Source organism: Pinus tabuliformis, chromosome 6 (genome assembly GCF_031772625.1).
Source record: "Pinus tabuliformis cultivar Carrire ecotype Pingquan chromosome 6, CPIR1, whole genome shotgun sequence".
Classification (NCBI taxonomy): Eukaryota; Viridiplantae; Streptophyta; class Pinopsida; order Pinales; family Pinaceae; genus Pinus; species Pinus tabuliformis.
In genome coordinates this window covers 372,702,928-372,729,101 of record NC_142292.1, presented here as the reverse complement: position 1 = coordinate 372,729,101, position 26,174 = coordinate 372,702,928, and the positions used below count along the sequence as shown (strand labels likewise).

The following is a 26,174-nucleotide window of genomic DNA, read 5'->3' as shown; positions in this document are numbered from 1 at the left end:
GCAGGGCCATATGGATTATGGCAATGACCACCTTCCTAATGTGTTGTTTACTTCAATATTCCCTGGTCGTAGGTGACAGGTTTTGTACTTGGCATATTTATCTATTTATTTGTTTTGGGTTAGAAAGACGTGAAGTATCTTATTTTTGGAATGTTTTTCAAGAGCTTTCATATTCTATTTAATACGTTCCCCAAGTGTTTATCATAGAGCAATGCTTTTTTGAATAGATGTTGTATAATGATAGTACAGTCAAACAAAATTATGAGGTTGGACACCTGAGAAGCTCTGGCCAAGATCATGTCTTATAACATATTATGTATTTCTGTTTGATTGTTTTTCATTGATCTTAATCTTCATGCATACGTCCTCACCTAGTTTCCTTTAGGGCTATACAAGACCCCTCGTGACCAAATTTCCTTTAGGACTATACAAGACCTTTCTTGCTCGTGCCACTCCTGTATCTATTGTAATTAAAACTTATACGTTATTCAAATTATTAGTTTTCAAACGCATTGTCTAAGTATTGAATGAACTTTAATTAATATATATTCATTTTAAGTTCAAATTTAAAATAATTAAATCTTTCAAGATGCAAAGTTTCTTTTTGAGTATAAAACTCAAGGAATATTTACATTTTTAGAGATTTTAATTCCTCTCAATGTTTGATAGGTTTGGAGTTAAAATGGATATGTGTTGATTTTAATAATAGCATCCTATCTGATGTCTAGTGCCTACACATCTCCCCTTAAGTTGTAAAGCACCTCTTGACCCAATTATTTATATTTATATAGATTTCACATCTTTATATATCTTAATTTTATTTCTTTAATGTGATATGGATAACAATGATTATAGATAAATAATTTAGAAAGAAATTTTTTTAAAACATTATTTTTTATATATTTATTAATTAAATTTAAATATGAAATTTAAAATATAATGATTATAAATATATATCATTACTTTAATTATATATATATATATATATATATATATATATATATATATATATAGCTACAAGGGTTAACTCAATTAGTTGAGTCAGTCATGTTAAAGCACCTTTATTATTGATAGGTCACATATTCAATTTCTATTGACACCTCGAGATAAGACACAATAGTTGAGCTGACAGGAAGCGATCCCTTCAGGTGGATTTGCTTGGCACAAATATTTTGTGGATGTAGTGGTCACCAATCTTTGAACCCTATATACATATATATGTAATTTTTTTTCTCAAAAACATATTTGTATTGTTGTTTATAAAAATAAACCTATAATAGGCATATATTTTGTAAGTTAGATGTCTCCTCCCAGCGCACGTGCTTAGAACCCAGGTGATGTTTAAACACGTGTCATTTTATTAATGAAACCCTTAGAAACACATGTACCCTTAGCTTGGTGAGGTTTAAGCACATGTCATGTTACTAATGAAACCCTTAGTCGGATAAGATTTAAACACATGCCATCTTACTAATGAAACCTGATGGGACCAACCCAACACTTTACAGTCTGTCGTAATTAAAATGATTAATGTGGTGATTATATGTTTGGTTGAATAATTCGTTTGTGATTACACGTGGAAGGAATGCGCCATTGGATATTTTGGGTTTGTATTATGTGGCATTCAATTACACAATAATGAATGGGTACTTGCCTCAGATTTCGTATTCCCACTCATTCCTATGCCTAAACCCTTTGTTCGTCGTTCAATTTGGTCATTTGCTATTGACTTGTTGAGGGTTTGCTCCGCTGTGCTCTGCAAGTTTTGGTGGGCATCTGTTGGGTCCCTATAATACTAGTGATTACCCCATTACTATTGTAGTTATACCCCTTATTTATATTGTTGTGCCCCTATTACCCCCATATTGTTATTTCTGTGCCCCATAGAATCCCTCTATTGTTATTTTTGTGGCTTTATATTATTATTGTTAGGTCGGCTGGATTATATCATGACTCCTTAGACTCCTATATATAGAAAGGAGGTTTTGTCATTTGTATCATCCAAGAATTGTTCATTTATGTAATGTAAAGGAGGTTTCCCCCTCGAAGAGGCTAAATTCTAAGGCGTTGATCTATCTCTTCTATCTTTTCTTGAGCTGGTTTCATAACAGTTGGTATCAGAGCTTTGGATTCTAGGGTTTCGCTGCTCCAAACAGGTCATCGTGGCATTTTCGCTATAGCTTTTTTCTGTGACGTTTTAGAAGTCGCAACAAAAACCCATTTGAGAAGAAATTGTGCTGAACCTTGGGTCCGAATTTCAGAGCTTTTCGCGCGATATTTGCAGAGATATGATCTGAGGAAGTTGGTCTTTTTGTAGACTCCTGAATTACATTCAAAACAGGTGACCTGGGGAAAATCGTCATAACTTTCTCTCTGGGGATCAGATTGAAATTTCGTAAGAAGGTACATAAAGAGGACGGACTGTAGTTTCTTGTGTGTGTGTTTCAGATTCAAAGGTTGAAATAGTGACTCGTGGCACGTCGTACAAGTTCGCTCTACTGAACCAGTCTAAAAGCAAGTCACTGTGGGAGATTTCACATAACTCTTCCTTGTAGAATCCAATTTGGCTTAGACTTGTGGCATTGGAAAGAGGACGCAGAAGGCTACTACAGGTAGTAATTCCAGAACTAGATGATCTGAAATTACAGAGATACATCAGATTCAATATCAGGCTTCTATAAAGTGAAAAACAGTGTGTAGTTTTTATTTTTTATTTTTGTGTAAGCTTGGTTTAACGGAATTCAAAGGGCATAGTAAAGCATTATTATCGGTAACTGATGCCCCGAGGAAAGAAAATGCAAACACCTAGTAAGGAACCTGAAAGCTCTAGCATGACTCATGAAGAAGAGGAAGAAATGCTACATGATATATCAAAATTACAAGAACAAGTGCAACAAATGTCACGCTCACAAAAGTTAACAGATGCTAAGATAAATGGCGTGGACGCTAAGATAAGTGGCGTGGAATCTAAGGTAAATGGCGTGGAATCTAAGATAAAGGGCATGGAAGCTAAGATAGATGATTCAAAGACAGATTTAAAGAGAGACATGACAGATTTGAAGATTGAATTGAAGACAGACATGGAAGAATTGAAGAAGTTGCTACAAGAAAGGGTCACTAATGGTGAAAAGGTAGTAAAGGAAACTCATGATGAGAACAAAAGAAATGTTAATCATGATTCCATAGACGCTAATGTTGGATTGAAGAATCACCATATTCCAAAAATCGATATGAGGAAGTTTGATGGCAAGGATCCCGCCACATGGATATTACAAATGGAGCAATTCTTCGATCTCAATAATGTGCAAAACGCACAAAAGGTACGTATGGCAACTGTATATTTGGAACCAAATCAGTTTGTATGGTATCAATGGCTTTGTTCTCGTAAACAATTTATTACTTGGGCAATTTTTACGGAAGAATTGATAGCACATTATGAAGATACAAAAAGCAACACTTTTTTTAGCCAATTGATAAGTTTCAAACAAAAGGGTTCAGTAATGGAGCACATTGAGGAGTTCCAAAAATTTAACATAAGGGTAAAAGATATTCCAGAGGAGCATAGGATTGATGTGTTCATAGGGTCTTTAAAGGATAATATCCAACATGATGTTCGCCTTTGGGAACCTGATTCATTAGAGAAGGCATTGAGGTTAGCAAGAAAAATGGAAAGCAAAATTATGGCAACCAGGAAGCATACCACTCACAACTATAAAGACGGAAGTGTTGCTGCCCCTAGTCTTCCACAACCTATAAGGTTGACACCACAACAATTGGAAGAAAAAAGAGCAAAATGGCTTTGTTACAGTTGTGATAGCAAATACACTAAAGGTCATAAGTGTGCTGAGAAGAAATTATTTTACATAGATTGTGAAGAGGAAGAAGAAAAAGAGAAAGAAAGGTCAAAAGAAGAAGATATACTCTAGGAACAAAGCCTAGATGAAGAACAAATAAATCCGACCATATCTTGTAATGCATTGGCAGGAATTACCACTCCTCAAACCATCAAGATAGAAGGACAAATCAAGAAGAAAAAGGTAATAGTGTTGATTGATTCAGGAAGCACCCACAATTTTATTCATTGTAGGGTAGCAAAAGAATTGAATTGCTTCTTATATCCAGCACCAGAGTGTCAAGTGATGATTGCAAATGGAGGAACAATAAATTGCTCTGGAAAGTGCCATAATATCAAGCTATCCATGGGAGAATATGTATTGACTAGCCCAATGCTTTCCATTCCAATGGGAGGTGCAGATGTTGTACTAGGAGTCCAATGGCTACAATCCTTGGGTACAATAGCTTTTAATTTTCAAGAACTTTTCATCAAATTTTCTACGGAAGGAAAGGAAGTTGAATTAAGGGGTATTGCAGGGAAACCAGGAAAGATAATCAGCTCTCATGGTATGACAAAGCTTCTAAAAAAGGAGCAAAGAGGTGTAATTGCACAATTATGCTCGCTAAATGTTTCCACATTGGAATCATCTATTTCTCCAGATCTCCAAAAGTCTTGGACAATCATTCCAAGGTATTTGAGACTCCCAAGGGTCTCCCACCTATGCGTGATCATGATCATGCTATTCATCTGATTCTAGGAAGTGTTCCTCCAAACATCAGGTCGTACAGATATCCCTATGTCCAAAAAAGTGAAATTGAACGTATGGTTGCAGAAATGCTAGAGGCTGGTATAATTCAACCGAGTCAAAGTTCTTTCTCAGCTCCAGTAGTATTGGTGCACAAGAAGGATGGATCATGGTGCATGTGTCCGGATTATAGGGAGCTCAACAAGCTCACTATTAAAGATAAGTTCCCCATTCCTGTTATTGATGAATTACTGGATGCATTGCATGGATCAATTTACTTCACCAAGTTGGATCTTCGTTCGGGATATCATCAAATCAGAATGAAGATTGAAGACATTCTGAAAACGGCATTTAGAACTCATGAGGGTCATTATGAATTTTTGGTCATGCCTTTTGGCCTTACCAATGCACCTTCAACATTTCAAGGTTTGATGAATTCAATTTTCAAACCATTCCTTAGAAAATTTGTGTTAGTATTTTTTGATGATATACTAATCTACAACAAGTCTTGGAAGGATCATGTTGAACATGTTGACAGGGTGCTACAACTATTGGAGGAGAAACAATTATATGCAAAAAGATCCAAATGTTTCTTTGGAGTCCAGGAGGTGGAATATTTGGGTCATATTGTATCTCATGAAGGAGTTAAGGTAGATCCTAGCAAAATTAAAGCCATTAAGGAATGGAAAATCCCCACATCCATAAAGCATCTGCGAGGATTTCTTGGGTCGACAGGGTATTATCGCAAGTTTGTTAAGAATTATGGGAGAATAGCAGCACCTCTAACAACATTATTGAAGAAAGATTCATTTTCATGGACACCGGAAGCAACAAAGGCCTTTGAACATCTTAAAGAGGCAATGTGCCAAGCACCGGTCTTAGCTACATCGGACTTCACAAAAACCTTTATTGTGGAATGTGATGCTTTAGGAAATGGAATTGGTGCTGTTCTAATGCAAGATGAAAGACCCATTGCTTTTGAAAGTCGTCCAATCAAGGGAAAGTTTTTAAGCAAAGCTATTTATGAGAAGGAAATGTTGGCAATACTCCATGCACTTAAGAAATGGCGACCCTACCTAATGGGAAGACACTTCAAGGTAAAAACGGATCATGATAGCCTTAAATACTTTTTAGAACAAAGATTATCCTCTGAAGAGCAACAAAAGTGGGTCACAAAGATGTTGGGTTATGACTTTGAAATCATCTACAAAAAAGGGAAGCAAAATGTGGTGGTAGATGCACTCTCAAGAAAGGATGAGGATGTGGAAGCATTGTTGTGTGCCATTTCTGTTATCCAACCAGATTGGATAAACGAAGCAAGGGAGGAATGGAAGAATGACGAAGAAGTGTGGGCACTTATTCGAAAGCTACAACAAGATTCCAGTACTTCTGATACATTTAGCTGGCAAAATGATTCATTATGGTACAAAGATCGCTTATACCTCTGTAAGAATTCCCAGCTAAAACAAAAGATTCTTATGGAATTGCACACTTCTCCCTTAGGAGGGCACTCAGGATTTTTAAAAACTTACCACAGGGTTAAGAAGGAATTTTTTTGGGATGGCCTTAAATCAAATATTCAAAAGTTTGTGGCGGAATGTTTGGTTTGCCAGCAAAATAAAGTTGAAACAATTAAGACACCGGGTCTATTACAACCTTTATCCATTCCAAGCCAACGTTGGGAGGAGGTTTCAATGGATTTTATCACAGGTTTACCTAAGTCTGAGGGAAAGAGTGTCATCATGGTGGTAGTTGACAGACTTACCAAGTATGCACACTTTTGTGCATTATCACATCCATGTAAAGCCAGTACAGTTTCTACTGCATTTATGGAAACAGTTCAAAAGCTACATGGAAACCCAAATATTATTGTAAGTGACAGAGATCCCATTTTCACTGGAAATTTTTGGACAGAATTATTTTCTTGTCTTGGTACTCAGTTAGCTCATAGCTCATCTTATCATCCTCAATCTGATGGGAAAACTGAGATAGTAAACAAATGTTTGGAAGGATATCTTCGTTGCTTTGTATCTGATAAACAGACACAATGGGTCAAATGGTTGCCTCTAGCTGAATGGTTGCCTTGAGCTGGTTTCATAACAACATCTCTGCTGCGAATCTTGGGCATGCCTCTAGTTGTTTCTGTAATGGCTCTTTGTTGTGAATGTGGTTGTTCTTAAACCTTGGTTCATTGGCAGTTGTGGTTTGCCCTGTAGCCGCCTGGGTAAGTGATATTTCTGTTGTGGTTTGTTTTCCTTCTACTGTTGGTTCAACAGGTTGTCGTATTTCAAGTTTTGTGCTGGTATTTCTTGTTTTGGTTGGCAACTTAGTGATTGGCTTGTCTCTAGGCTCAATTCGATGGCATTCTTTCGTCCTCGCCCTAAACGCAGGTAGTCTTCCTTCTCTGTTTCAATTTGTGATTCTCTTTCCATAGCTTCTGACCTGGTTTGCTCCTTCATCTCCGCAGTTAGTCAGAACTTTGGGTGGAATGTCTGTCTTCGGCTCTCACTGCAAATTCTCAGGTAAAGTGGATGCAACTTTCATTGTTGGTTCTCTCCAGGTTCTGTACTTTCACTTCGGCAACATTACATTTGCTAACACCTGTTTGTCATTCGTTGTACAACTGTTAAGGGTTTGCAATTGGAGGTCTCGGTACTGTATGCCTCGATCTGGTCTGGTAGGCTCTGCTTCTTTGTATTTTCTTTAGTCCTTGGTTTGGTTTCAATTTAGGTTGTCTGGTAGTATGGCTCAGCACTTGTCGTTTGACTCACGCTGTGAGTGATGCTCTATCGTTTTGAGGTCTGGACTTCCACTGTTTCGTTGATTGCCATCTTCTATATGTGGATGCAATTTTCTCTCGAAACCCTCACCTAGGGTTTGTCATTCAAGGGTCTACGTGTCTATAGCTGTGTATGAGTAGGTGTTTGAAACCCTCACCCAGGGTTTGTCGTTCACAGTTTGAACGTTTACGACTTTATTTTTGTAGTACCGTTATATAACTGTTATACACTGGACTTTGCCATTTCGAAAGAAAAATCCTTTAGGAAAATATAATGGGATTTGGTTTTGATTTACTTGAATGACATTTTCTTTTAGTTTACTTCGAATGCCTGGCTTGAATTGTAGTTATGATTCTTCAATTTTGCTTGTGATTATATGAACGTACACGAACGCTGTACATACGCTGGTAATTTTGTATGACTATCAATTTATATGTATGATGGAAGTTTTTGTCTGGCAAGTCATCCACCACTATATTAGTAAATTCCTGCAACATCTTTTGGATTTCTAAAGGTAAATCTAATACCTCTATATGCAACAACGCTGTCCTTGCTTTCTTTACAACTACATAACCCATCTCACTGTCCTCAAATTGTTTCAAAACTATTTTCCACTAACCAACAATGCTCTTGGTTCACTTGTCTTTGCTGTCCCTTCTTCTTTGATGGGCACAAGCGTATGCTTGATTCCATCCTTGACAAACTTATAACAGTTCGTCAATCCATCATGTACCACTTTCCTGTCATACTGCCAAGGCTTGCCTAGCAGTATGTGACATACATCCATCAGCATGATGTCACAAACGACTTTATCCTTATATCTGCCTATTTGAAATTCCACCTCGCACTATTCATCCACTAGCAATTGATTTCCTTTTTGTAGCCATGAGACTCTGTAAGGGCTGGGATGTTTCAGGCACTTCAACTCCAACTTTTCTACCATCTCTGTGGACACTAAGTTATCAGCACTACCACTATCAATAATTAACTTACAACACTTACCTCGTGACTTACAAACTGTTCTAAACAAAGCCTTCTATTGTGTCTATTCGATGACCTCCTTGACTAGTTTTAGAAACACCTTGTGTAGCACTAGGGCTTCCCCTGTCTCTGGAGCATTTTCTGCTTCTTGGGGAGGTGTCGCTACTTCTTCTGGTTGTGCAACATATGCACCCCGCTGTCTAGCTTGATCTGCCTCTGGACATTCAAATGATCTGTGTCCCCATTTATGACACCTGTAACATTGATAACTAGCCCCTCTTCCTCGGCCATTTCCCCTGCCTCGCTGGGATGACCTACTGCCTCTCGCATTATCACCTTTGTCCGCTGATCCGGAAGTTCTGGAACTGCTGCCTTCCTCATTACTACTAGCAGTCTGCCCTCTACCATATGACTAGCCTTTTCCCCTGCCGGCTCCTCGTCCTCTTCGGGCATTCTACCTTCTAGTAATTTTCTCTTCAGCTTTCATCGCACTTTGATATGCTTCTTCAGTGTTCTTTGGAGATAAAATACTAATTTCATCTAAAATTTCTAATCTTAACCCATTCACATACCTGGCTGTTCTTTCTGCGGTATCCTCTGTATATCTGGCTCTTAAGTTTACTCGATAGAACTCCTCCATGTACTCCCTTACCGTCATTCCTTTCTGTCTCAGATTCTGCACTTGCCTGTGTAGTGCAATATGATAATCTTTCGGTAGAAATCTGCCCTTCAACTTGGCCACCATCCTTGACCAGGTTTTAATCGGCATCTTGTTCAATCTCTTTCTCTCCGTCTGTACACTATCCCACCACAGGGCTACGTATCCCTTCAATTTCATCGCAGCGAACCTAACTCTGTGGTCTTTGCTGACTTCCTCACACTCGAAATACTTATCCATCTCGCTGATCCAATCCAATAAAATCTCTATGGACAGGCTGTCGTCATAGGTTGGGAGTTCTGGTTTGGGTTTACTGCTTGCCACTAAAACAGACCTCAATAATCTCACTTCTGGGGTCTCACCTTCCAGTCCATCTGTTGCTGCTTCAGTTTCCTCTTTATTGTCATCGCCTATCTCTGGGTCTCTTCTTCTCCCTGCCTCCACCGCCTCCAAACGGGCAGCAAGAATTTTGATCTCCTCTCTTAGTCCTTCCTTTGCTATCCTTCGAACACCTCTGCCACGACCTCACCTTCCCCTTTGCATGTCTTCAATCAATTTCACCTGCTCTGACACCACTTTGATGGGACCAGCCCAACACTTTATAGTCTGTCGTAATTAAAATGATTAATGTGGTGATTATATGTTTGGTTAAATAATTCGGTTGTGATTACACGTGGAAGGAATGCGCCATCGAATATTTTGGGTTTGTATTATGTGGAATTCAATTACACAATAATGAATGGGTACTTGCCTCAGATTTCGTATTCCTGCTCATTCCTATGCCTGAACCCTTTTTTTGTTGTTCATTTTGGTCATTTGTTGTTGACTTGTCGAGGGTTTGCTCTGCTGTGCTCTACAAGTTTTGGTGGGTAGCTCTGCTGCGAATCTTGGGCGCGCCTCTGGTTATTTCTGTAACGGCTCTTTGCTGTGGATGTGGTTGTTCTTAAACCTTGGTTCATTGGCAGTTGTGGTTTGCCCTGTAGCCGCCTGGGTAAGTGATATTTTTGTTGTGGTTTGTTTTTCATCTGCTGTTGGTTCAATAGGCCGCCGTATTTCAAGTTTTGTGCTGGTATTTCTCGTTCTGGTTGGCAACTTAGTGATTGGCTTGTCTCCAGGCTCAATTCGATGGCATTCTTTCGTCCTCGGCTTAAACGCAGGTAGTATTCCTTCTCTGTTTCAATTTGTGATTCTCTTTCCATAGATTCTGACCTGGTTTGCTCCTTTGTCTCCGCAGTTAGTCAGAACTTTGGGTGGAATGTTTGTCTTTGGCTCTCATTGAAAATTCTCAGGTAAAGTGGATGCAACTTTCATTGTTGGTTCTCTCCAGGTTTTGTACTTTCACTTCGGCAACATTACATTTGCTAACACCTATGTGTCATTCGTTGTACAGGTGTTGAGGGTTTGCGGTTGGAGGTCTCGGCACTGTATGCCTCGGTCTAGTCCAGTAGGCTCTGCTTCTTTGTATTTTCTTCAGTCCTCAGTCTGGTTTCAGTTTAGGCTGTCTGGTCGTATGGCTCAATGCTTGTCGTTTGACTCATGCTGTGAGTGATGCTCTATCGTTTTGAGGTCTGGACTTCCACTGTTTCGTTGACTGCCATCTTCTGTATGTGGATGCAATTTTCTCTCGAAACCCTCACCTAGGGTTTGTCGTTCATGGTTTGAACGTTTATGACTTTATTTTTACAATAGTGCTATATAACTGTTATACATTGGACTTTGCCATTTCGAAAGAAAAATCCTTCAGGAAAATATAATGGGATTTCGTTTTGATTTACCTGAATGACATTTGCTTTTGGTTTACTCTGAATGCCTGGCCTGAACTACAGTTATGATTCTTCAGTTTTGCTTGTGATTATATGAACGTACACGAACGCTATAGATATGCTGGTAATTTTGTATGACTGTCAATTTATATGTATGATGGAAGTTTTTGTCCGATCGTGTGTGCTTGGCCTGTACCGAAACTATTTGTATCAGTCTTGGTCTATCCTCACTGTTTTCTACAAATGAATTATAAACCCTCGTATTGTATCTGTTCTTCTGTCTCGTTATGGGAACTGGTTCTTTTTCTCAGGAAAACAAAAAGAATTAATTTCAAGAATCTGTGTACAGTTAGTTGTCTACTTAGATAGTCATCAATTGGAAAACACAATAGAGTACAGTAGAACATACAGATGGACAGAACTTAGTTTCTCTGTTATTGTTATTATTCGAGTGCGAGAGGTACTGAACCCCGTACATGACTTTTGCTGTTACATTTATATGTTTATGGTTCCAGTTAATGAAACTGTACAATTGCTTTTCAGTTATAGACTTTACAGTTACATGGTTATTAGTCATTCGGTTCTATCCTTATGACAAGATTTTCCTTTTAGACACATTTGTCTTTTTCTTTTTAAAATAACAGGACAATTATTAATCCATGACTTATTAGCAACAGACAAACAAATAACCCTAAGTGATCAAACTACCCTTGACTAATTTAGAAATTAAGATAAAAATAAAAGTCCTACCTCCTATTCTCTCAACTAACATAAAGACAAATAAAAAGTTAACTCAACTCTTCGACCAGACCGACACCCGGTCATGGTGCCTGAGCTGGATGCTCCTGCATCAAAACCCTTTCTCAATGGGTTGTGCTACTAGAAATCAACAAAAAATAAAACTATAATATAATAAATTGAATTGAATCTATTTATTATTTTTATTTAAGTAGTATTTATTATTATTTGATCTAATATTTATTTACCACAACCACCACCATAATAATAATAATAATTTAATTTTAACTTATAATCACATTAGATATTAAATTCATGAATAATCATTTTTTATTTCTAAAATAAAAAAACCTATTAATCATTAAAAACTTTAATTTTGTTGATTGGTAGTGTAGGCCAAATCATAGTATTATGAAGATAGGTAAGTCTCTAGGTGTAGAATATAAAGATAGATTTACAGTCTTGTCTTTGAATGGTGTTACACTAAAAAATGTCACCTTGACTACTTAGAGTTAGTATGGCTCAAATCAACAGTCATGCTACCCTCTTAGGCAAGTCTCATGCCTCTGTTATCCATCTCAAACTCAAAGAAGAGAGAAAGTCTTGTAAAAACTATGTTTATCTCTGGGGTCGCAGGTTCTCTCTAGCCTTACATGCGGGGACGCTGACCTTGTTCACAAAATATGCGTCCATGGACGCTCTGTATGTTAAGGGACAGGTGCGTCCCTCTGTAAAAGGCAAAATGCGCGAGTTTTATCTTGAAAAAGTTACTTGTGGTTACTTCTAGAACATTCTAGAGGTCGGTTTGATGAAATGGATGCGCCTCCAGTTGGTTCATGTATCTCTATTAAGGGGGAACTTATCCCATCAATAAGGGAGCTATCCCACCCAAAGAGGGGGATGATCCCATTGATAGTGGACCTGAATAACCTCTTTACAGCACTATAAATAAAGGCATTGAGCCAGAAGGAGAGGAGGTTGGAGCTATACATTTTCTTTGGGTAAATGCTGCAGGATTTAGGTCTTCCATTAGAGCCTTTGTGAGGAGAGATTGTCTTCACTTGATTCTACTTGGGAGAGGGTGAGCTTTGTCAAAGTAGAGGAAAACCCTTGATGGACCCTGGGAGGAACTTGCACAACACCAAGGCCAGGTTGTAAGAGTTTCTTTGTTTCGTTATTAATACAAACTGGTTTATTTTTCTCAATAGCTTGTGTTAATGAGTTATTTCATGTGTTCCTTGGTCTGCATGTTGAATATATGTTTTATTATATGAAATGCAAGTGCTTGGTAATTGTTTGATTGTTTGTGGTTGCAGGAATTGACTTGAAAGAGGAGCTCATCCGGATCGTCAAGAACGGACTTCAACAACAGCGTTTTGGAATAAGGTAAGCCTAAACACTTGTAGTTTTCATGTTGTAAAAGGTGTATTTAGAGAAAGATCACTCCATTTTGTCTTGTTTGTCATTAGAATGTCTTAGACTTCTAGGAAGGTCAGTCGTGTCCGCACCCTTGACAGATTCCGTGTGACAAATTGGCGACTCCGCTGGGGAATCCATTAATGAGAGAGTCTTTTCCTTTATATGAACTTTGCTTTGAGAAAATCATTTTTATTTTCTGGTTTTTGACTGTGAGAATTAGTATTTGGGTGGCTTAGCTTTAGATTTAGTTAGATTTGGTTTTTCTTCATTTTTCCAGAAGGACGCACCCACTGAGTACTGCACAGTGCGTCTTTGGACGCGCTGTTGCTGTCTGCACAGAGCGGGGCCGCACCTGTGACAACGGGTTGCCTGCGTCTTCCTGTAAAACTTAAGAAAATTCCATTTTTGCTTTAAATTGCTTTTAGATTTTGTTTTTCCTTAGTGTTTTCTGCCCAGATCCTTTAGTACCCTGTCAAGAATTTTCACCTGAACTAGTTTTGTGAGCTTTGAGTGTTTTAGTGGTTTTCAACGAAGTTTAGACCTAGGGTTTGATTTTTGGAAAGGCTTTGTAGTGACTTTGAGAGTAGAAAGTTGTCCAGCCTTAGATCTCTCTGGTTAGTCAACCTTCTTAGAAGTCGGGCCTGTCGTAAAGTCTCCTTTTGTGAGCAACTTGCCATTTGAGTTGTTTTGGGTCAAATTTCGAATTACTTGTTTATAAAGTATTGATTTCCATTTTACAAAAAGAACAAAAAGATTAGAGTTTTGTTTTGGCTAGTTTTTGATTCTGCAATAAGCTAGTCCTTGATTTGATTGTGATCAAGTAAAACACCTTAGAAATAATCATTGTTAGTTTTGGCCTCGTTAAGATTGCTTAGAGTAAATTTGCCTTTAGTTTGCTTATGAGTGCATTTTCATAGATTTTAAGAGTTGTTAAGATTGATTTTTGGTTATATTAGATTTATTTGTTTTATTAAAAGAAAAATACAAAAACATCTTCTTAAAAAGTCTTGTTTCAAGTAGCTTTTTGTTTTCGAAAGAAGAAAAGAGTTTTTTCGTGCATGTAAAGAGAGGTTATGTTTTTATGCTTGGAAAAGACAAACGAATTGTTTCTTTGATTGTCTTCAATTAAGAAGTTGCTTTTATAAAGATTGCATTCTCTCAACTTTTTAGTTAAGCAATTCATCGAAAAAGTAAAGTAGTGGATAAATCATTCTAGGTGCATTTTGTAGTGGTTTCGAGTCGAGTCAACACACCACTAGTTTCACTTCCATCACCTTTTGACTTAAGAAACAACCTTAAAAGTAACGCTTAAATTAAAATCAATCTAGTAATCTTTATTTTTCTAGGGCTCTGAAGCACCAGCATAGCTTAGGCTAGGGTCTTGGAGTAGGTGAGTACTTAACTCTCCAAGACTACAAAACCAAACAGATAGTCTATCTTGAGTAGAACAAATCCAATTGTTTCAGTTACATTCTGGGAAAGCTCCTCTTAAAGGAGAAGCACGAGCTCGTGTCCGAACCAGTGAGGGGATCATTCCTCCCTCGTTGGGAACGACGCCAGGCAGTACGTATTACAAACGGTAAACCTCGGATTAACCATTGTCGAGGAGCCAGGGGTCACTTATCGGTAAACCTTGGATTGTTGTCAAGGAGCCGGTAAGGGGATTGGAGCTTGCTACTCTGCCCTTGCGTGCTGTCGGAGTTTAGACTGTTCCCCCAGGTGTAATTGTTGTGATTGGTAACCTTAGTGGCCATAATATCTAGGATTCTACCCAAGGTGACGGTGGAGGGAAGGTCCCACTGTACCTGGAGCAGACGTCGGTTATACTCACTTGGATTTTCTAGGGGGTTCGCTTCACTTCGAGACGGTTAAAGTGGAGGAACTTGGTCCAGTCTATTCATTAAGCAGGTTGCCGGGGTAACTGTTCCACCCACCATTTCTGTACTGAATCCTGCGAGGTTGGGCCTAATCACCAACTAGCGCTTTTGGTCCGGAAGACTACTGTTTGTGTGTGGTTTGACGCTCTAGATTATTTAGGCGTGTGCTTCAAATTTGTTTGCTTCTTTAGAAGACTTTAGGTGGTTTGATGATAAACATAGTTTTTACAAGACTTTCTCTCTTCTTTGAGTTTGAGATGGATAACAGAGGCATGAGACTTGCCTAAGAGGGTAGCATGACTGTTGATTTGAGCCATACTAACTGTAAGTAGTCAAGGTGACATTTTTTAGTGTAACAGATTGCCCCCTAAAGTGCGAAGCCTGGAATAGAATAGGGTTTTGTAATTCTAGGAAGGGTGAAGCACTTTATCATTTCAAAGATTGCCTTGTGGATGGCCTGGTTGGAACCTGCAATTTTCAACACAAAATACATGGATAAGATTATATCATCACTGAGGTAGGCATTCCCATACTCAGATTCAAAACTTTAACTAATGGACTAACTATGCTGATACAGGAATGATCTTGCAGTACATCATTTTAATAGACTTTTGTAGACACAGTATGGACGCAGCCATCTGTTTATGATTAGTCTACATAGATAATGAATACAAAACTCCTCGCAGCCTGGATGGTAGAAACTAGCTCCAGTGTCTTCACTTCTACTTCCCGAATTGGTACGATTCTAGCCATGTGATTAAATGATTCGATGTCGAACATGGTAGAAACCACTTGATTACCAGTCAATGATGTAAACTGTTAACAAGCGTGAGAGAAACCACCAGTAATGTCAATGGTTCTCAAAGTACCAAGCACAACCCGTGAAATGTGAATAGATGTTTTGATGTCGAACACTTCACGGAATCCTCTGATCGAAAGTCAATGATGTAAACTGACGTCAAAGGCGAGAAACCTGCCATTGATGCATGCAGACTTCAAGGTACTGTCGATTCCTAAGTCATCTTTCTAGATAATGTGTCGATGTCGATAGAAAGCGACCCGTTGCAGGCAAGCCTGCAACACGAAATCATTGTTCAAGTTGAAGAAATGTTGCTGTAAGGACTGACTCAGGGATGGTCAAATGGATGACAAGTATTTTGCAGATGAAAGTTTTTGCTTGCAGACCTCTTGAACACATAACGACACAACAGATGGCTTGGTGACGTATAACTCAAAGTTAACCCCTGGAACCCGGTTAAAGACTTTCAAAGTGATTTGGTCAACTGTGAGGTAAAAGATTTCCCAACCCAGGTGAATGAAAAGTGTCGTGTTCAAGAGTGGTAATAAAGTTTCTTCTGAGACAAAAGGTGACAAACAGGTTCATTCTTCTCTCTTTTCCCCCACCATTTCTGGCAAGTACCTCTTTATTTTTAACAAGCTTGAGGAGGATAACATATGCTTGATTATAAGCTCATCCTTCGGACGAGTCCAACCTAGTTTAAATTCGAACCCTAGGAAGGAGTGGTTCGTTCCTGTTTGTAATTGAACAGGTCCTCTACTGTAAAAGTTTAACGAGCCCAGTATAGGAGAAACTCGGCGTTTTTCAATTTTAGAGAGTCTGAAAAAACTAAAGGAGACTCCACGTTGAACTTTTTCGTATATTTGTGTCCCTCAAGCCCGAAAAAGTATAAAATAATACCTGGGGGAACCGCTTGATCTTGCGACCAAGGAGTACTTTCATAATAGTGTCGTTAACCTGAAAAGTAAAAAGCGATCAAGGACACGTCGTTTTATTTCCTTATCGAGTTCGAAACGACAAAAACCCGGCAATCTTTTCCTGATTTTGCGGTCAGAAAAGAGCTAAAAGGGGACCGTCTTTTAATTCCGTTTTAACGAGTGAAAAAGAAACACTCGGCGATCTTTTCATGTTTTAGGAGTCAGAAAAGGGCTTAAAAGATGACTCTGATATTTTTGTTTGTGAAAAATTACAATTTCCCTCGAAATCCCTTTGTCCTGCACAAAAGCAACACATTACTCATACCTGTTTAAAATAGGCAAAAATACATTCAAAAACATCTTTTCATGGTAAAAAATGAACTAATTCATCCAAAAAACCTATAAAAAGACCTTTTACCATGTCATTTTTACCGTTTCACTGTTGAGGTTGAAAAAGGAGCTTTTGACAAGAAACTTCCCGTGGTTGCTGCGGAAAATCTGACCGTCGGAATCGAACGCCGTCTCATCCAGGTATTTTACACATCCTACTCTGCATTTCTATCCGTTTAGAATCAATTTTTAGGTTTTAGTTTCATTTTTTGGGGGGGTTTTGGTTTTGGAATGCGCCTCTCGGCGGACGCAGGTGCCCTTCGGGTGACCTGCGTCCCCCGACTTTTTCTCATACGGGAAAACGGTCGGAAGACGCAGCCCGCCTTCAGGCCAGCTGCGTCCGGGCGCCCTGTGCTACAAAGCCGAGGTGCGTCCTCCGAGAAACGCGCATTTCAAAACCCCAACTCTCTCAAAAAACCACCAAAAATTCCCAAATCAATTTCTAATTGCTATTTTTGATATGCAGGGCATTAATCATGTTAGACTGGAGAGAAAGAGAGCATGTAGAGGAAGATGAAGCTGCAATAAATCATCAACCTTCCCTGGATGCCCTAAGAGCATGCGGATTATACAAATATTGGACCATACCGGGCATGAGGGGCCAGGTAAGATTCTTGGAATGGCTGGTTGAGCGATGGAACGTACAAGAACAATGCTTTTACATAGGAGGGCACCAGCTCGAGATAGAGCCCTCGGATGTATACTTTCTCACTGGCTTGCCAAACAGAGGTGAGCAACTCAGTCTTGCGGGGACTAGGCCGGGTGGCCAATCCCTTGATAGTCTCCGCGAGGATTGGTGCACACGTGGGGCTCACCATTCAAAAGGCATAGAGATAAAACACATCACTCTACCGGAACTCAAAGTCATAGCGTTCACGGTTACCAGAATTTGCGGCGCGGCCGCTTTACACATTGCTTCCGGATCCCAAATGCGGATGGCAATTGACTGTTACCAAGGCACCATTTTCAACTGGTGTGAAGCTGTGTCGGCTCATATGAAGAGCCAACTGACCAAGGCAAAGAACGGACAACTAAAGACTTTTGGATATGGGCCTATAGTCGTGAGCTTTGCCTTGGAGAGAATTCCAATGCTGATCCCTCAGCAACTCACTGTTGATATCTTGGGTCCTCAGCAGCCAAAGCTGATACGATGGGTTGCGGTGATGGCCCGGCATCCTGACGAGGGCGCGACAGTAGTTCGATTCTCAGATAGTTATTTTGACTGGTTAGAGGGCCAGCTTTTTGTGATACAGGACTTTCCGTATGCCGGAATGGATTTCAGAGGTGATCCGGACATGGTTCTTCCACAGGGAGAACAATGGGACGACAGAGGTACTTTTTATTTTCACAAGTTTTCTAGTTATGTATTTTTTGTATTTTTTATATATATCGTCTCAAAATTAATAGTAAATCTTTCAAAATGCAGATGTTGGTCCACAGCGTCCAGCCAACCTCCGGCCTTATGATAGACTACATCCAGCTGCACCGGTACCGGCCCCACAGGATGCGACAGCAGAAGTACTAGCTGAGTTGGAGCATGATCTAGAGCGTCTCACGGCAGATATACCTGAGACTACTATGGACGACATTCCTATCAGGCTTCAGCGCTTCGTAGTCGCGGTCCCTGGACCGTTTAGGAGATTTTTGCGTAAGGTAGCCCGCGCAGTGGTGTCGTACAGAGAGCACCACCAGTGATTGACTAGTCACTTTTGTAGTCACATGTGACATTTTTGACTTTTTGTACTATCATTTTGCCGATCATAAGGTGTTTTAAACCTATGATCGAAGACGATGTATATATTTTTTGACACACTTCTATCTATATATATCACTATTACCGGCTTATCTTGTTTAACATATGTGATGAAATGTTTTTAAATTTACTTGCATGATTATCGTAAATGTCTGTCCAACATTCGAGAAGCAATTGCATCTGCTAATGTATTCAAAGACCTTGGAATATGTTGATATTCAATGTAATCAAATTCACGTTCCAAGAGACGCACTCTCAAAAACAACCTTAATAACACAGGATTTCTAATGGCATAAACTCTATTAAGCTGTAATACAACAAGTTCAGAATCTAACCTCACTATCAAACGTCGAATTCCAAATGAAATAGATTCGGATAATAATTCAACCACTGCGCTGTATTCTGCAATGTTATTCGTTGTTTGACCGAGGCTTACCCCATGCATAGAAACTAACTCGTCAGAGGGCGAATAGATAACCCAAGCTGCGGAAGAGATATTCCGTGTACTACGACAAGCACCATCAGCAAATCCAATGTATGTTTGGAGAGGCGTCGACATCTACAATATCAAGAGTAAAACCAAGATAAGCCAGAATAATGACGAAAAACCACACTCGCTAAGCTAAGCACACTGACTAAACTAACACACTTGCTAGCTAGAAAGAAAATCTAACCTATCTAAAAATTTCTCCATACCCATCATTTTAAGCATAATACCTCTTTAGGTAAAGTCCATTTCTGGGTTTACCCAAAGAGTCCCCATCAAAATCAACTAACTCATAAGCCCCTTTTGCTAGCTTTCGCTTTACAATGTAGGGCCCATGCCACATGGGAACGAATTTTCCGGCACCTAGCTTATCGTTAGCTTGATCATATAATAGTACTAGGTCTCCTTCCGAAAAACTTCGAGGGGTTACATTTTTATCGTACTGAGCTTTCATTCGTTTCGCGTGAGTCTCGATAGCTAAAGTAGCGTCACGTCGAGTCTCATCTAATTTAGCCAAGTATAATAACCGTTTCTCCTCTTCGGAAGTAGCTGGAAGTAATTCGACAGCCATTTGAAGTGATGGGATTTCGCATTCAATAGGTAACACAGCTTCTAAGCCATAAACTAGCTGGGAAGGGGTGAAACCTGTTGAATTTTTCACTGAAGTTCGATATGCCCATAGCGCCGAAAATAACATGTTATGCCAATTCGTTCGATGGATACCAATGATCCGTCGAATCATGATGACTAGAACTTTGTTGATTGACTCAACCAAACCGTTGGCTTGCGGATAATAAGGAGTAGAGCTATCGTGGCGCAAACCAAGCTGGCTTGTAAGCTCAGTCATCATGACGTTTCGAAAATGGCTCCCATGGTCAGTAATGATTGCTTGTGGGACACCAAACCTAGTTATGATATGATTGAATACGAAAACTGCAGCTGTCTTGCCGCTTGCGTCGAATGTAGGCATCGCCTCGGCCCATTTTGTAAAATAATCAACCGCGAGGATGATATACGCATGCCCCCCGGCCGAGTGAGGGTTACAAGTAATAAAGTCAATGCCCCATTTGGCGAATGGACCAGCGGCAATTATAGGGTGGAGAGGAGCAGGTGGAGCGCGCATCTTTCGATCAAACACTTGACAGTTGTGGCATGTTCTGACAGCAAGGATACAATCTTTAAACATAGACGGCCAGAAATAGCCAGCGCGCAACACCTTCTGAGCTGTGGCATACCCAGACATATGACCGCCACATGCTCCAGAGTGACAATCATTCAAAACTCTCTCAGCCTCTTCGTGAGTTAAACAACGTCGAAAAACTAAGTCTGCCCCCCGGCGATAAAGTGTATCTCCAATAATTCTGTATTGCTGGGATCGAAACCGAATTTTTCGACGGTCTTCCTTGGAAGCTTCAGGCCGAAAGGTTTGGGTTTGGAGATAGATGATTATATCCCCATACCACGGATCTAAAGTGCTAATAAGAAACAAAGATTCGTCCACAATGGACTCCTCTGCCACAGTCTCTGTGTCAGCACTCGGGAAATCACACATCAATTCCGCAAAAACTAAAGATTTCTTAGACTTGGACTTCTCGAACTCCAAGTCGAACTCTTGCAGGATAACAATCCATTTAGAGTACTTGCCCCCTAGCAGTTGTTTTGTCAAAATATAAATCATAGGGTTGCAATCCGAAATAACTGTAGTCTTGCGGAGAAGAATGTAGTGACGAAAACGCTGGACAGCTTGAACGGCTGCCAGGGCCAATTTCTCCACATGCGAATATTTTAACTCAGTGGGATTTAAGGTTCTACTAAGATAATATATCACATGCTCTGCTTTGAATTCATCTTCTTGAACTAACACCATTCCAATGGTGGAATGCGAAGCTGCGAGGTATAAGAAGTAGTCCTGGTTGTAGTTGGGAGGATGCAATAACGGTGCATGGGTCAACGCGTGTTTCAGTGCATCAAAAGATTGTTGGGCAATCTCGTCCCAAAAGAATTGTGCGTTCTGTTTCAACAACCGTGTAAAACCTTTAGTGACCTCGGCGTAGTTTGGGATGAATCGGCGTAAAAAGTTCGCTTTCCCTTGCAAACTTTGGAGTTGGCGCAAACTCGAAGGAGGAGGCAATTTGATGATAGCCTCGACTTTCGAGGGATCGACGCGAATGCCGGCTTTTGAAACAACAAATCCCAGCAATCGACCTGTTTCTATACAGAAAACACACTTGTGGGGATTCAACCGAATTCGATAATGCCTACACCTCATAAAGATTGCTCGTAGGTGGACAAGGTGATCAGCTCGTTGTAAAGAATGAGCAGGCAAATCATCGAGATAGGGTTGCACAATGTGCTTGATGTCATGAAATGCATAAGACATTGCCCGTTGAAAAGTAGCGCCGGCATTCTTAAGCCCAAAAGGTAATTTGCAATAAGCAAATGTCCCCCATGGACAAATGAATGCCGTTTTTGGTTGATCGGCAGGTAGAATATTGATTTGATTATAGCCTGAGAAACCATCCATGAAGGAAAACATCTCACTTCCGGCACAATCATCAATGATTTGATCGATATAAGGCGTAGGATAGTTGTCTTTTGGACAAGCTCGATTGATATCCCTATAGTCGATACAGATTCTTATTGTTCCTTGTTTTTTATTGACGGGAACAATATTCGATACCCAATCCGTTAACGGGATCGGATAAATGAAACCTGCTTTCAACAGCTTTTCGACTTCTGCTTTAATCGCAGCCGCTTTTCGAGGGTGAATCTGACGCAACCGTTGCCGAATGGGTTTAGCATCCGGGTAGGTTTTGATTTCATGAACAACAATGGCAGGATCAATTCCCGGCATTTCCTCGTAAGACCAGGCAAACACGTCGCGGAATTCTTGGAATAGGGCCTTGTAAGTTTGGATTTCTTCTTCAGTACATGCGGCACCTATATGAATGTTCTCCTCGATTCCGGGCTTCACTGAAATATCAATGGGAAGAGTACGAGAAATATTCCCTAAATTCAGCTCTGAATCAGAATGTTTCGTTGGATCCTGAGCGTCTTTGACATATTCAGCGGTAAAGATAGATGAAAAATCGTTTTCAAATGCATCATCCTTAGGTAAAAACGAAGATCTGTGATGGAGATCTTCCCATGGTAGATCATCTACACTTAGGATTTCGCGAAGTTGTTCGTCAGATGACACTTCTTCGGGAAACGTTATCCGTTCTAAGGGTGAGGTGAAAAGTGACTCTTCACTGACCACATTCATTTGGTCGGTTTCGGTTGAATGAAAGTCGGTAAAAGACATAAGAGCTTCATAAGCAATCTCATACGGACTCAACGGCATAACATCACCGAGTGAGTCTAGCTCAGAGTCAGAGGGAACATACCAAGGATCATCATAAATAATGTTTTCTGACGTGATCATATGAATTGTTGCAAACGAAGGGTCTGCATTGAGTGGAGGGAGAGGAAAAGTTCCCAGTAAACCGGAATCCTTAACTAAACCTACACCAATGTCCCTATAAGGGATTGTCGTTTTACCAACATGCTGGATAGTTTCTGAAGAGGTTGGGTCGGATGAAAAGTATGTCAGCTGATCAATAGTCACGATCTTACCGTTATGTGGAAACTTAATGACTCTGAAGACCGATGACACGACCGCTGTCATAGCATATGACCAACTTCGACCCAAAAGAAGGTTGTAGTCTAGAGGGGCATCAACCACTTCCACATCCAGACTAACGGTTTTACCTTCGACCCCTATAGGCAATTCTTGTAGAATACCAAACGGACGGAACCCACGGCCATCAAAGGCCTTAAGGATGGTGGGGGATTGGTTCAACGAAGGAGAACCAAGCGATCTCCAACATTGAATCGACATAATACACGTAGAAGCTCCCTCATCAATCACAGTCCGATGAATAGGCCTGTTTTTGACTATCACTGGAATTTGGAAAGCCATTTGATGGGGGAGACGCGGTGTACTACTTTCTAGATCAAAGATCAATAGGTTCGGGTCCTGGGTTCGATCCCCAGCGGAGTCGCCAATTTGTCACACGGAATCTGTCAAGGGTGCGGACACGACTGACCTTCCTAGAAGTCTAAGACATTCTAATGACAAACAAGACAAAATGGAGTGATCTTTCTCTAAATACACCTTTTACAACATGAAAACTACAAGTGTTTAGGCTTACCTTATTCCAAAACGCTGTTGTTGAAGTCCGTTCTTGACGATCCGGATGAGCTCCTCTTTCAAGTCAATTCCTGCAACCACAAACAATCAAACAATTACCAAGCACTTGCATTTCATATAATAAAACATATATTCAACATGCAGACCAAGGAACACATGAAATAACTCATTAACACAAGCTATTGAGAAAAATAAACCAGTTTGTATTAATAACGAAACAAAGAAACTCTTACAACCTGGCCTTGGTGTTGTGCAAGTTCCTCCTAGGGTCCATCAAGGGTTTTCCTCTACTTTGACAAAGCTCACCCTCTCCCAAGTAGAATCAAGTGAAGACAATCTCTCCTCACAAAGGCTCTAGTGGAAGACCTAAATCCTGCAGCATTTACCCAAAGAAAATGTATAGCTCCAACCTCCTCTCCTTCTGGCTCAATGCCTTTATTTATAGTGCTGTAAAGAGGTTATTCAGGTCCACTATCAATGGGATCATCCCCCTCTTTGGGTGGGATAGCTCCCTTATTGATGGGATAAGTTCCCCCTTAATAGAGATACATGAACCAACTGGAGGCGCATCCATTTCATCAAACCGACCTCTAGAATGTTCTAGAAGTAACCACAAGTAACTTTTTCAAGATAAAACTCGCGCATTTTGCCTTTTACAGAGGGACGCACCTGTCCCTTAACATACAGAGCGTCCATGGACGCATATTTTGTGAACAAGGTCAGCGTCCCCGCATGTAAGGCTAGAGAGAACCTGCGACCCCAGAGATAAACATAGTTTTTACAAGACTTTCTCTCTTCTTTGAGTTTGAGATGGATAACAGAGGCATGAGACTTGCCTAAGAGGGTAGCATGACTGTTGATTTGAGCCATACTAACTGTAAGTAGTCAAGGTGACATTTTTTAGTGTAACAAATGGTAATTGACTAAATAGCAGTGGAAGAAGAGAAATTTCTCTAAATATGCCAAAGAGATATTATAGACCAAAAAAACCCTTATGTCATGTCTAATTAAGTTTATGATAAGACTATATTTTACTTTAACTTGTTTGGTTTACAATATGACAGACCAATAAAAACAAAATATGACGTATTTTATTGTTCTATATTAATATAAAGCTATTCTACTGAATTACCAACCTAAAAAGATACAACTATAAAAACCTACATATTTTATCTTTGAAATTTTAACATATCTTCTAAAAATACACATATTTTAAACATATATCCTTATACATCCTAAACCCCTCTAAACACCTCCAAGATAGTGTTAAATAACCACGACTTTTTGAATGTTATAGATATTGGTTTGAAAATATCGGCTGGACAAAAAATATTGATTTGGAAATTAATGTTTTTTAATATTTGCAGATGATATTTATGAATAATTGAGTGTAGGGATTTTCCTTTGCAAATTTTTCTGACCAAATCTACAATCACATCCGATTACTAGCTGTACAATCACATCCGATTAACTGCCCCTTCATAAAATTAACAAAACTACCCGAAGTTAAACACACATCATTTTTTATATTTAAACAACACAATTAACGAAGTGATACATGTCCACACTGAAATTTGTACAAATAACATGCCTAACGCCTCACCCATAAACTCCTACCAGGTTGGCAAGAAAAAGAAAGTGCAAAATCTCCTCTGTTGCAGATCTCTCTTTATACTTCCACAGCACCGTACGAACAGGCTACAGGCCTAGCCAGGAAGGTGGGATTCTGTTGTCCAGCCATTATCACCACCACTTTCTCTTCTTCAATATCTTCACCTGACATCTCATTGTGCACACCCGACTCAGCGGAAACGTTAAGAGTTTGCCCATTATCCGGAGAATCGACGGCTTTCCAGTAAGAGCAAGCTAATACAAGTAAGATAAAGGCAACTATGACCAACATGGCAGCTAATCCGCCGAACAGAAGAGGGAAAGGCCAACGCCATTGAGCCTGGTAGGCAGCGACAGTGACGTTACTGCTGTTATTGATCATGGACGTAGATGGGCAATGGTCTCAACAGAATCAATGGCGGCTTACTCACAACTTCGATGACTTGAACTTAGAAGCAATCTAGTTCAAGGAAAACACAGAACAGCAAACTACCAGGGTTGGATTTGCCTCCGGATGTAAATGCAGTGCTAAATATATAGCAAAACCTAGCTGACTTTTTCACGACTAATTAGGATTATTTGCCGAAGCACTTACAGAGCTTATCCTGAAAATTGTCTCATCCTATTCCGCGCTATCCATATGTAATACATTTTGTTTCCGAACTCGATTATATTTGAGACGAGACAGAGACATTACAGGTTTTAATGCTCGGTGGAATATAGGGTCGTACCTCTATCTATCCAATTGTCAAAACAATAATTATACTTATAGATAGGGAGCAGAGTTGAATTTCAAAATACACTTTCATATTAAAGTTGACGATTTTCTCAATGCTCTTCACAATTTCAACAAAAAAATTCTTAACGATTTTGTAATAATATCCTTTTTCACTGTTACGGCACCATCAAATTCCATGCCTGATGTGAAGCAGAAAATAAGCGTTGAAGGAATGTTTTTGAGCCTGAGTCAAAGATGTTCTGCCAAAATATCTAATTGTCTTTTATCTACATCATTCCCAACCAGCAAGTACGGTGCAGTGTAGCTGTCTACTCAATTTCCAACTCTCGGACAATAATTGCGCACTCAGGCAATAGTGGGTCTGTATCAGGCAGTGGGGTCATATCAGGTACAAATCATCCCCAGGTAATATCAATTGGGCAACTAAATGGAAGGAATACTTATTCCGATTATTTTTTCTTTGAAAATTATGGATATTTTGATAAAATTT

General features: G+C 39.7%; 1 protein-coding gene across 1 annotated transcript; it reads right to left on the bottom strand.

Annotated features, from left to right (window-relative positions):
• Nucleotides 1–24,936: 24,936 nt before the first annotated feature.
• LOC149258848 (protein GLUTAMINE DUMPER 5-like) lies at nucleotides 24,937–25,425 on the bottom strand. Its single transcript, XM_089373547.1, has one exon. The coding sequence runs from the start codon at nucleotides 25,325–25,327 to the stop codon at nucleotides 25,004–25,006; it is 324 nt and encodes a 107-aa protein (XP_089229673.1). The 5' UTR covers nucleotides 25,328–25,425; the 3' UTR covers nucleotides 24,937–25,003.
• Nucleotides 25,426–26,174: the final 749 nt, after the last annotated feature.